The sequence below is a fragment of the Oenanthe melanoleuca genome, chromosome 17 (assembly GCF_029582105.1).
Source record: "Oenanthe melanoleuca isolate GR-GAL-2019-014 chromosome 17, OMel1.0, whole genome shotgun sequence".
Classification (NCBI taxonomy): Eukaryota; Metazoa; Chordata; class Aves; order Passeriformes; family Muscicapidae; genus Oenanthe; species Oenanthe melanoleuca.
Genome location: NC_079350.1, coordinates 6,462,902 through 6,475,999, shown reverse-complemented (window position 1 = coordinate 6,475,999; position 13,098 = coordinate 6,462,902). Strand labels below are relative to the sequence as shown.

Genomic DNA, 13,098 nt, shown 5'->3' with positions numbered 1-13,098 from the left:
TTTGCTGTCCCTATGCACTGTGCTTTGAACCCCCTGAAAACCCAGCTGAAGGTGTTTGTGTGGGAGGAGGAAAGAAACAGTCAGGATCAGGAATGGGAAGTACTTGATGCTCCCTCACTTCAGTGAGCAGCTGAATGTGCTTCCTTCCTTTTAGGGTGATCCTGGCCAGATGGGAATCCCTGGAGAGCAAGGTCTCGTTGGCCAAAGAGTGAGTATGGCCACCTGTGCCTCACCAGCTCCCCAGAGCTCCTGTCCCTGCTGACCCTGTTCCCTGACCCCATCACCCTCGTGGGCAGTGCCTTCCCCTGAGCCCAGCTCAGCAGCAGCCCTGGGGCTCTCAGTGTGGCAGGAGTGAGAAAGGGGCAGTGTGGGACAGACCCCTCTGTTTGCTGGGAGCACTGGGAGCACTGTGCAGGCACTGGAGGGGGTGAATGGCTGGATTGAGGCTGGCAGGGGCTCTGTCCCTCCCCAGGACTGAGGTCAGTGGGTGCAGCAGGATGAGGAAGGCCCAGGTGAAGTTAATTCAGCCTGGGCTCCTTTCCCACAGAAACTGCCTCAGAGGAGAGCAAGAGCTGAACTGCTGCTCTTGCTCCAGGAAGAGCTTGTGCAGCATGTGGGTGAGACAGGAGGGCAGGGCTGGGCTCCCATTGCTGCAGACAGCTCGGGGAAAAGCACATTTGGGCACAGCCTGATGGTGATTGCTTCTGTCCACAGGGAGAGCCCGGGCTGGAAGGGGACAGCGGGCAGCTGGGGCCAGATGGCATCAAGGTAAACCTCACCCAGGGAGCTCCAGCTCTCACACACCCCTGGCACTCAGCTCCCTCTGCTTCCCAGAGCTGGGATGAGGCCAAAGGGATTTTGGGGTCCTCTGTGGAGTAAGCTCAGCCCTGCAATCTCTAAGGACTTTTTTCTGCAAGCACACATAACCCCTTCTGTTTCACTCCTCTACCCACATTTTTTGGCATCTGATCAGATCTCCAAAAAGGTCAAGTTCTTCAAAATCTGGTTTCCAACAATTTGTCTGTTTTATTTGAGTCTTTACAGATCAAATTTCTGACTAATCAGGAATTCCTGGGCCTGGCAAGGGAAATCAAGAATTGTCCATCACTCTCTCCTGCACCACTGACCAGAACAATGTTAGAGTAAAGAAACCAGATCCCCTTCCCTTGGCAGAGCCCCAGGCTCTCACTCAGGGTTCACTCTGTGTCTCACTGCTGTGAGTTTGCTACCTTGCCTTTGGCAAGGCTCTGATTCCTGTCCCTGCACAGCCAGCCTTTCCAAACAGCCCAACAGTTTTGTTCCATGGAAAGAAAGAGCAGCCCATCCCACAACAATGCAGTTTATTGCTTCTTTCTAGTTAAACTATTTACCATGTGTCTCTACTTCTGCTTATCTCTGAATGTTGGACCAAAAATCTCTTCCTTCAGGACAATCAAGGCTTCTGTATTCCCTTGCACTGCTGGCTGTGCCCAGGAGCTCTTGAACCAAACCAGCTCTTTCCACCCCAAATGTGTCCCTGGACACTTAACCAGCTGTGTCTGTGCTCTTTAACCAGATTGAGATCTTGTTGAGCTCTCCCAACACAGGTGCAGGAGGAAAATGGTTCAGTTCAAGGCTGCTTGGCTGCACATGTTGCTCTCAGTATAAAACTGGCCTTTATCATTGTCTCCACATAATTTTGAGTGGTAGTACTGAATAATACAAAATATTTACAATATTTACCTTGAGAAAAGAAAAGCAGCTATCAATTTACTTCTTACACTTCTGTGATTGTATTTCTGGTCTGTGTTTCAGCTGCCAAATACTGGAATTTTATTATCTGCCAGATTTTTTTCATAAATTTCAACTACTGGTTTCACATGGGGAGCTTTAAGTGGGCACTGGGAAAAATTTCTTCACTGAAAGGGTGGCCAGGAATTAGAACAAGAAGTGGTGGAGTCACTATCCCTAGAAGTGGCACCTGGGGACATGGTTTAGTGGTGGGCTTGTCAGTGCTGGGTTGAAGTTTGGATTCATTAATCTTAGACATCTTTTCCAACCCAAATATTCCTTGATTCTGTGATTCTGTAACTGTCAGAGCAGTGATTTGACAGGATACCCACTGCTCAGGCCGTGGATGCTTTACAGGGCACAGTGACACAGTTTCAGAGTGTTTATTGAGCCCTGGGCTGATTTCTGTTTGGCAGCAGGAGCTGAGCAGCTGCTCCAGACAAACCCATCCTATTAAAAGCCTTTCAGCATCCCCAGCTCAGGGCTTCTGGACGAGGCAAGGGGGACTTCCAAATCTTGTCTGCCTGCCCCATTCACGTGGGAGGTTCAGGCCTTAATGCAGGAGAAGCAAAGGGATTCAGGTTACTCTGTGCAATGGGGGAGTTCTTTCTCCTTCAGCCAAGAGATTGTAAAGAAAAGAAACCTGGGTTTGCTCCTTTTTTTTTTAAATGTCAAGTGTATTATGACTCATCCTCATTCATCCTTTTCCTTGCAGGCTCTCTTCCTCTCAGACTCCTGAAATATCAATTATGTGGTGGGGTTTTCCCTTGCAAGGGCTTTGTGCAGTGACCCACGTGTTGTGTGGGGATGAAAACCTCCCACCCTGCTCTCTTCCACAGGGAGACAAAGGAGAGCAAGGCCCAGAAGGAGAGAAAGGAGAGAAAGGCAGTGAAGGACTGAAGGGAAAGGAAGGAGCTCCTGGATATCCCGGCATCCCAGGTGTCCGAGTGAGTCTGTGACCAGCCCCTGGTGGCCCGTGGGCTCCCTGTGGTGATGACTTTGTGAACAGGACATGCTCAGGGCAGGTCACCTGGGGTGTGACTTGTTGTGAACATTATGCTGAAGTGGCTGGTTTTCATGGAAAATGTTTTCATGGAAAATGTTTTCATGAAAAGCTCTGCCCAGGAGATGGTTTGGTCTTTCAAGTGGGATTCACACCTGGGGATGTGAATCTGTTCTGCCACAGGCTTTGAGGAATGGAGCCTCCCTCCCACACGTGTAAGAAGGAGCTCACATGGTGTTAGGGGGAGGCCCAGAGGACTGAGAGGGGCTGGTTGCTCCCTGGTTGCCACAGCTGCCATGGGCTTGGAGCTTGGAATTGCCCACCTTGTTCCTTCTCTGATGGTTCCTTGCTTGCTTCTGGCCTCCCATTCTAAGATTTCCCCATTAAATACAGAAAACAACTAGGAAAAATCAGTAGGATATGGCTCCTGAATCCTCAGTGAATATCCTGGGCATGTCTGGTTCACTTGGAGGTCTGATCTCGGTGCTGTAGAAAGAAAAAGTTTGGTTCTGGCTCTGAGATGAGAGGAAGCAGGGCAGTGTCAGGTGGAACAAGGCTCTGCCCAGTGCCCCAGGGCTGCTCTGCAAGCCAGGCCTTTCTGCTTGAAATGTGGAGTTTATCAGGCTGATGACATGGTTTATTCGTGGTGATTGCTGTCTTGGATCAGAGTTATCAAGGCTCACCCAGCAGAGCCCAGCTCAGTGGGATGCCCTGCTCCCCTGGGCACATCTTACCCCTCATGCAGCTGGAGAACACAGCAGCTCCAGCCCCACACTTCTGGGGAAAAGGAGCAAGAAGGCCAAGTTTAAAGGCAGCTCTGCAATCCCAGGCTGGGTGGGAATCAGCAGGGCTGCAGGTTCCACCAAGCCCTGGGTGGATGCTCCACAGTGAAATGCTGATTTTCCTCTTGGTGGTGTGGTGCTGGCTAAAAGGAGGGCAGGGAGAAGGTGTGAGGGGATGGAAGCAGCAAAAGAGGTGGATTTGTGTTGTTTTTGGGCTGAGGTTGGGATTTGAGCAGTGACTCGACTTGAAAGTGGAAACATTGGCTTAATACTTTAGTGCAGCACCATAAATGTGCAAAAAAGCCTCTAGTTCTGCCCCAAATAAGGCACCCTTGGCCAGCAGGGAGCCCTTTCAGGGTTGGGATCATACCACAGGCAAGGGTGGTCCCCAGCACCCCAGCTCCTTCCAGCTCGGGCTGGCACAGCTGGGCACTCACCCTCCATGTGCTGCTTCACGTGTTTACATTGTGCATGTTTTAAGAACCAATAAAAATACTAAAATCATGCAAAAGCCATATTAAGTTATAAAGGATAAAATACAGATTCTCTCAGACTCTGTCCCTGCTGTTTGCCAGCATGTCCCTGGGAACATGATGCTGTTTTCTGTTTTATTTTTTTTAAAAAAAAGGAGTCAACAGAGCCAAGATTCCTGCTCATAATCACTCCCTTTTGGTTGGTTTTTTTTTGTTGGTTTTTTTGTTTTGTTTTTTGGATTTTTTTTTTTTTTTACTGCAGAGTGCTATATTTCCATCTACTATTTTAATATACTTCTTTATATTTCCTTATGCCTAAACTCAGGCAGACTTTCAGGCCTGCATAGGTTCCAGATAGTGCTGCCTCCCCTGCCAGACACTGTTATCTAATCCACAGGCTGGTGTTCTGTGCTCACTGAGGTCATTTAAATATGGAAGTCCTCTGACAGAAGCACAAATAATTTTCCTCTTCCCATTACTGAGAATTGCATTCTACATTGCCATGGAGAGTACAAATATCAGTGGGATCTTCCTTAGATTTCTGTCAAGATAAGGTTTACAGCAGAGAGGTGCAAACTGCTAGAGATAACTGCAAGCCCCTCCTTTCCAGCTGAGGAATATCTGGAATAGAAACTGGAATAGAAGCTGGAATAGAAGCTGGAATATCCAGCCAAGCCATCCTGCAAAAGCCACCACAGGCACAGCCCACCACAGACTGCATGAGGAAAAGACAGAAATCTTTAAGGCTACTGGACTAAGATAACAAAAAACCTTGTCATGGGGAAGGTGAAGGTTGTTCACCCAAAGGCAGATGCCAAGGTGACAAACTCCTGTCCAGGATTTGTGTGGAAATTGGTTGGGGGAGGTGCTGGAGAGGGAGAATGTTGGGTTTGGGTGCTGCACATACTGAGGGATTCCACACCACCCTGCTGTGAATGGCTTTAATACTTCTGATGTGGCAGAGTTATGCTGCCCAATAATCACTTTAGATTCATTTTAAGAACTTCATCTGTAGCTATTCCATCTCCATTTGGCCTCTCCTGGCATGACACCCCCAAGTGCTTCACCACATTCCTGCCTGGATCCACTGATGTTTTCTTGGGCTTTTCCTTCAGCATTTGCTGGGATATCCTGCTCAGCTGCAAAGGGAACAGGGAGGTGCTGATGCTTCTGTGCCCTTGGCAGGAGAGATGCACACACAAGGATCTGTGCAGTTACCTGTGCCAGCAAACTCAGCTCCATTTGGGGGTGTGAACTCATCTTCTGCTTCTGGAAGTTAGTCTGAGGAAGCTGATGCCCAGCTGTGATGTGGACACAGACAAGGTTCTCCTAAACCTTGGTTTGCCCCTGTGTTACTGCAGACAGGGACTCACAGGGACATGCCCTCCATGGACAGCAACAACCTCTGGAAAATCCCTTTTCATCACAAAGTTCTGCAGCCACACCACGTCCTGAAGGTTTGTCCTTAATGCCAAGGAAATGTTTAGTCTTAATCTTTATTTTGCTTATGTCTACAGGAATGTGACACTTCCCTATCAAGTGTCCTTGTGACAGATGTAGGAAATGAGGTGCCAGATTGCTCTGAAATGATCTAACTCCACTGCTGGTACATTTTCAGCCTGTTTTGTATATCCTGGCCTGGAGCAGAGGCTGGTGCTGGCAGAGCAGGTTTGGGAGCTGGGGAATTTGGCACAACCAGCTCACACCTAATGTGGCAGCAGGCCAGCATGAAGGATGGTAGGAGAATAAAGGATCTGCAGTCCTGGAGCTCCCTGGAGATGGCAGACAGAGGGATGTACCCCAGAGCAGCTTTGAAAGCTGGGTCTGTGCTGCCCTTTTGGGTCCTGCAGAAGAGAAACACTCACCTGGTGATCAGTGGGGTCAGCAGAGCACATCTGGCTTTCCTGAGCAAGGCTTCATTTTCCAGAGAGTCACCCTGATGCTGACAGCACAACCAAACTTCCCTCTGTGCTCAGGAAACGCTTTTCAGAGCTCTTTAGCTTTCACTTGGCTCAGCCATTCCCAGCATTAACATATCTGAAAACCGGTTTCCACTGTGGTTTTGAATCTCAAACAAAAAGCAGGAGGGAGGCCCCAGTCAAGTCTCCAGGGGTAGTTTGTACGTGTTTCAACGCCAGTGGATTTCAGCAAACAAACCTGGCAGCTGAGATGGTCCATGAGCTTCACAGCTGTGGCTGGCAGGGCTGGAGGCAGCTGGAGCTGAGATAAATGAGTGTCCTCTATCTTCTGGTCATTTTGTCCAAGTTCACACTGCCCTGTTCAACCCCAGCTCCTGCCCAGTGGAGGAATGGGCCAGTTGTCCCCCTGGCCATAAGAGAGAAATCAGAGCACCAGTGCAAGATCCAGTTGGAATTTCCAGAGATGTCTACCTTTCCTGAGCTTGTTATTCCTCATGTTATCTCCTCCCAGTGGTTTCTGTCATCTAACACAAACTCTTTGCCTTCACTTGACCTTGACTCTCCTCAAAAGTGGCCATTTCCCCTCTGGTTTGAACAACAAAAGGCTGAAAATCCCCTCCCCTTGCAGAGCACCAGGGACTGTTTGGGCATCTGCATTCAGAGACTGGCTAGAAATGCAGATTTTGGTATGGGCAAGGCAGAACAAGGATGTTCCCCTCAGTGTGGGGACACTGGAAAGTACAACAGCCTGGTGAACTCTGGCAAGGCACCCATCAGCAGTGCAAGTCATGGTGTGGTTTGCCAAAATAAAAAGATGATTTATCTGCTCATCTGTAAGACTGTGAAGGAATAGTGCCACAGAGCCTGAAACACCCAGAGGACATCCCTGGAGAGTCACCTGCATTCACAGAGGATCTGACTGCCCATCAGAGCTGCTCACTGCAGCAGAGCATGGTAAAAGCCAGAGGCTGAAGTCACTGGTGCACCCTGAGAGCAACCTCTTCCCCCAAAAAGTGCTTCCTTCAGCTGCTTCTCCTCTGCAGTGATAGCAAATGTGGCATTTCAGCCTTGCCTGGGAGGATGACAGATCCAGAGTGGCTGAGGAGGGCCCAGGCTGTTGGAGGAGGGAGGTGATGGGTTTCCAGCTGTGCTCTGTGGCTCTGCACTGTGGTTTTTGTAATGTGCTGGTTGCCATACACAGCAGACATCTGATAGCAAGGGGTTTACAGTTCCAGGAAAGCAATTGGAGAGCCTGGAAGTACTGAAATACAACATGCTCTGAAACAAGAAATTCCCTGATTGTTCAGCAAAACTGGGAGTCGAGTTCTTTCCACTTTAATTTTAACCTGAAATCCTATCTGCAGTGTCATTCGAGCCATGTCAGGACTCAGAAAGCTTTGAGCCAGACACTCCAATGGTCTAAATTGCCATAAACAATTACATCAGAGAAGATCTTGCTGCATTTGCCGGCCCTGCTGTGGCATGCAGATGTGCACCATCAGCCCAGAAGAGCTGGAAGGGCTGTAAATCCTTTTGCTCTGGTGCAACAAGATCCAAGTCCTTTCATTTGCTCTTCAGGAGGGTAGAGTGAGAGAGCTGGGCTGGGCTGGAGAGCTGAGAAGGTTTTGTGAGGGAACTCACAAGATCAAGCCCAGAACAGAGCATGGAGTGAACTCGTGGCTCTTGGCTCCGGGGCTGTGGTCACTCCCCAGAGCAGCAGCAACCCCACACACAGCTCTGGATGGTGTCCTGAGGATCCTCCCCATCACAGCCTTGTCCCTCTCTCATCTGCAGGCTACAATCCTGAAGTGGAAGGAGGACTTGCTGGCCAGGATGGACCTTCTGCTCCAGCAATGCCATGCTGGCTGGGCTCTGCAGTGCCAGGGCAGAGCAGGAGCTTCTTCTCATCCGACACATTGCTCTTGTACAAAGTTGTCCAAACATCACTTAGAGCAGAATTTGTCCCAGAGTGGTTTTTGCTCTTTGTTCTTTTCTGTTTCCTGCCACTGAAAACACGATTCAAAGGTTTTCTGCTACAAAGCTCCTGGCTCTGCTGTTGCTGGATCCAGCCATTCTCTGCATGCACATGAGCTCAGCCACAGCTGGCAGCTCCACATCCATGGCATGCAGCTTCCTGAAAACACTCAGGCTGCTGAAGGACAACCCTGGAGTCACCACTGGTTTTAATCTCTCCTCTCCATGCAGAAATTTCTGGGTTTTTTTGATAATGTAGTGAGCTTTTGTTTCCTGGAAAAACTGGGTTTTGTGCCCTGGACCATGTGGAGTAATTACTTGAAAGAAATTTCTTAAAGTCCCCCAGCTAGCGGGTGTGGAGTCACCCTCTGATTGACAGGAAAGGAATGAGAACCCCTGGCTTGGTGTGCAGGGTAGGGCAGTGTGTCAATGAGATCCTCACACCCTGAATCCTAGAGAATGAGTAGTGTTACTCCAAATCCTGCCCTTGAATTATGTGTTAGGAGTAGATGCACCAGATAGCAAAGTGGTTTGCCCAGGGCCATGCAGGAGGTCAGTCTGGTAGAGGGGCCAGGAGATCACAACATCCCTCCCTGCAGCCTGTCCTTTCCTGTAGCTGCTACATCAGCAGGGCCAGTTCCCAAACTGGAGCCCAGTTCCCAGAGCTGAAGGTGTTTGTACCTGGCCATGGTGTGCCCTTGAGTCACAGCCCTGGATTTCATTACTCGTGCCCACCAACACCCAGGAAAGCCACGAGCAGCTATTTGTCCTGCATCAAAAATCAAAAGCTGCTCAGAAATGCAGTCAAATCTGCTGCAAACCTCTGCTTTGAAGAGTATGAGATGGAGAGTGAGGGCCATGCCTGTCTGCAGCTGCAGGCCTGGCTCTCACCTTCCCCTCCCAGAAGCAGGTGCTCATCCCTGGGCACCTCTGCATCAGCTTCTCCTCTTGCTGTGACACCAGTGCTGCTGGCCCCAGGCTCAGCCTTTTCTGAGCATCCCACTTCATGGAGAGCCACATGCTGGATTTTTTTGTTGGGGTGATATCATTGCATGGGACTTTTCCCCTCTTTTTTTTTTTTTTTTTTTTTTTGCTATTCTGCTTTCTGTGACTCAGTCCACCAAATCCATTGAAACCTTTGGAGTGGCCCAGGGTTTCCTGTGAGCCCTGTGCATCCTGCAGGGAATCACAGAGCTTTCCCAGCCCCAAGGGAAGTGCTGCCTGCAGCAATGAGGCTGAGGGGCTGCCTGGCCCTCGCAGGCTCTGCTGCTGGGGAAGGCAGCCTGGCCCCAGCTGCTCTTCGTTTAGAGTTAATAGGAGTCAAAATGAGCCAGAATTTGAAATAAATCCCATTGACTTGGCACAGATTCTTTCCTGACTCAGACGAAGGAGACACACTTTTTTGGGCAGTTGCTCCAAGATTCCCCTCCTTATTGCAAGAGAGGATTTCATTCCCCTCCTCTTCCACAGCCCCAGGGCATCTGTGTCCTTCAAAAGGAAGATATTAACCCTTAGTGTTTGGGGGAGTGTCAGTCAGAGTTGTGCTGCCCAGGTGCTGTCTCTGTTATTTTCATTCCCATTGTCAGATTCCAACTCTAATTTTTGGAGCATTTTGGTTTCATTGTGTCTGAAAGCTTCACAGCTCAGTGGGGATGAGGCCCTGCACTTTTCCCACTCATCCATCAAACGTTTTACTGGCACCTTTGTCTCCCGTGCTTTCTTAGAGACAAGGAAATAGAGGCAAAGAGTGTGGAAAAAAAGGATTTTTCCCAGAAACAACAAATTAGTGGCAGTTCAGAGCTACCAGACTGAACCAGAGCAGCTCAGAGCACACAGCACAGCTCTGAACGTGACTCTCTTTGCTGCCTTACACTGTGACTGCTTAGGAAAATCAAGTTAAATGGGCCTCCTCCTCCACAGAACCAAAAGCAGCAAGTTTCAGAGCAACAGCTGCATGCAGATAAGAGTTTGCTCCTGAGCAGAGAGTTCAGGATACACAATTTCGGGTTGGATTCCCATTTTAAGCTGAGGAGCTCAGCTGAAAGGAAAGTCACAGCAATTCTGCTGTAGCCTTGCCATCCAAGGCCTTTTTATAGGATTTCCCCAATTTGCTGTTTCTCTGAGCTCAGCCAGCCAGCTCTACCTGCACTCCCCACTCGGGTTTCCACAAGCAGGCCCAGAGCCCATTTCTTCCCAGTGCTCCCAGTGAAACCCTCTGAAGCTCACAGCACAATCAGGTCTTTCTTCTCGAGAACAGTTGAGTCTTTCTTCTTTCCCCATACTCATTCAGGAGCTGCTGCCCTGTCTCCTCCCCTTCCAGACTACTGCTAGGCAGAGTGATTATGAAATGTGTTTCTTATAAATCCAAAACATTTATATCTTCAAATGCCCGGCCTAAATAATCCCACTAATTTCCTGAGTGCTTGTGAACTGTCCTCCATGGGGGGAGGCTTCTCTCCATCAAAGTTTATTAACTAGAGGTTCTCATATGGAGACATTGCTGAGCAGTAGGAAATTATATGGGGCTTTTTCATTTCCCTTTAAGTGAGCTCACTGGCTGGACAATATGGGCATGGTCATCCTATGGTTCATGCTTCCTACCTTTATTGCTGCTTCAGTTTTTACATCCAGTGCCTCAAACTATCACTTTGTTTTTCTCTCTGTCACCATGTCACTTTTTTCCTTTGCTCAGTAGCTGCATTCTGGTGGTTCTGTTTCTTCCTGCCTCATTTTTTTGGGAGGGAGGAGTGACCTCAGACCCTCACTCAATGACACACACACAAAAATTTTTAAAAAAAAAGCAGTTTGAAAATATGCTCCTGCTCCACAGCAGTCCTGAGCAATCCTGAAGCAGCCTGAGGCGAGCTTTGGGAAGCTCTCCCACCAGCTCTGTGCCCTGGAGACCTTCCTTCCTGTGCTGTGCTGCAGGGAAGGCAGCAGCATATTTGCCCTCTGGAATGCCAAGAGCCAGAGCAGGATGGTGAGTCACATCTCTGCTTCCCCTCCCAAACCTTCCTGCAGAAGTTTGGGTCAGGATTTCAGCCTGTTTGTTGTTTGGCTCTGTCCAGGGCATATCTCCCTGCAGTTCATTCAACTTCCTTGTTTTGTTTTTCTGGATGTTGTTGTCAGAACATAGATTTCAACTGTTGATGTCTGGTGAATTTAAAGCTGAGCTGCTCATCTATTTGCTCCCACTAAACGTTGCTGTTGTGCTGGGCAGTAGATCTGACTTTTCTGTCAAGGCCATCAGCAGCTGGAAGTCTCTTTCTCTTTTTCTTTAAAAATTAACCAATTTGCATTGGAAAATAAACCATTCTTCTTTCCCTTAGGGGAATATCTAAGGCTATACTAAAAAAATCCTTGTAAATCTGTGTCCTTACTGAAGATGACAATGAAATTTTAAACATGCTAGACCTTAGACTATAATTATTTTTATTTTTTTTGCTTTCCTTGGATATTTTGGCATAGCTGAAGACATGTGACTTAATAAAACTGCTGCTTTCCACTGTCCCTGGTCACAAATACCACCATCATCTGGAGGTACTGATATGCTTCTCTAGTGAAGAATGCAGCATATAAAGAGAAATCACCATTTAAAAGTAGTCCCACTGGCAGAAGAAGCTTGGAAAGAAGATATATTTTCTCAGCAAACCAAGGCATACAACAAAATGTGTACAAACCCCAGGAACAAAAGCGTGGAGTGTTCAGTGCCTTGGCACAGTGACCCAACTGATGTGAGTCCAGCAAAGGAAACTTGGATTTAATTATTTTGGTGTGCAGGCTCTTGTACATCTTCTGCCCTCAGTCCTGTCTCTGCTAAAGAGAGAAGAAATCTTAGGAACTTTAAGAACTTCACACTGCAGTAAAAGAGATACCAAAAGGTGATTCCTGATATATTTTGGGGAGAGTCTGGATGAAGATATGACCTCACTGAATTTTATTTTTATCCTTTGTTTTTTTCCTTCCTGGTCTGGCCCTGATTTTTTTCATCCCTGGACAGATGAGTCAGAAGAATGGAGAGAAAAGGGATGGGACTATTTTTGAAGGCTACCAAAGTTGTTGCTGGGCTTTTTCTTCCTTGTGCAATGTGTGGAGTGTGGCAGTGCAGTGATTTCTGGGAACTGTGCAAACCCCTGCCTATGTGCCCTGGGAACATCTGGGATTGCAACAGCAACCACATCTGGATCATCACAAGTAGAGATATCTCATATCTGGGAACCCCAGACAAGTGCTGAACTGCCTCTAAATTCATCTGGGCAGAATTCCTGCGCAGTTGGAGAAAGCATATCCAGGAAAATCAGACACATGGTAGGCTTCCCACTCACCAGCAGAGCTTGCTGGCCAAAGTCCTAGAAAGCTGGGAGAGCACAGCAATATCCCTGACTGATAGAGCTCAGTCCTCTCGAGGAGGTGACTCAGTAAGTCAAAATCTGAGCCACGTCTCTGCCCGTGGTGCTTTGACCCTTTTTTTTTACACCAGCCAAGCCTTTAACCAGTGGGTGAGAGTCAAGAACAGCCAGGGAGGTTTGGAACAAGGTCCCCATGGCTTCCTGTGAGTGACAGCTCGTCTCACTGTCACTGACAGGAGCTGGTGATGCTGCCAATGTTGTTTTTTCTTCAGCAATGGAGAAAGGGCTGCACCCCAGCTGGAGGACCCAGGAGAGCCTTCTGGAGCAGATGAACATCCCTGCTCCACAACTCTGATGTGTCATAAGGGGAAAATGGAGCAAAGAGTTTACTGGAGCTCATATCTGTGCTCACATGCACCACCAAGGGAAAAGGCAGGCTGAAGGAACCCTGAGAAAGTTTGAGAAGCTGTTTGTACATGGCCCAGTCTCACTGTGGATTGAGCTCATTTTTGTGAGCAGGACTTGGCCAAAGTTTGGTCTGTTTTTTGTTGTTTGCCCTCTCCCAGATCACTCTAGCCCCTCTGTTTGTGCTCCATGAAGGCAAGTGCAAGCAGGAACTTGAATGCTGGCAGATTTTAGGAGCAGTGTGCAAATTTTGTTTCTCAGATGGGAAAATTTAAAGCCTAAACTTGCCTTCTCAAAAAGCAAGGATAGAATCAAGTTTCAGTCATGAAGCTTCCATGGGAGATGTATCCTGGTAGAGGGAGCCAGGCTGTGCTTCAGACTCTTCTGAAGTAGCTGTGAGATCTCATCACCTCCCCATGAGCA

At 48.4% G+C, this 13,098-nt stretch overlaps 1 protein-coding gene across 1 annotated transcript in view; it reads left to right on the top strand.

Moving 5' to 3' along the window:
- COL27A1 (collagen type XXVII alpha 1 chain) overlaps positions 1–13,098 on the top strand; it is a 139,303-nt gene that overhangs the window by 102,501 nt on the left and 23,704 nt on the right. The window contains exons 35-37 of the mRNA XM_056505220.1: positions 155–208; positions 715–768; positions 2,610–2,717. Of these exons, the coding sequence (XP_056361195.1) occupies positions 155–208; positions 715–768; positions 2,610–2,717 (216 nt within the window). The remainder of the gene's footprint in view (positions 1–154; positions 209–714; positions 769–2,609; positions 2,718–13,098) is intronic.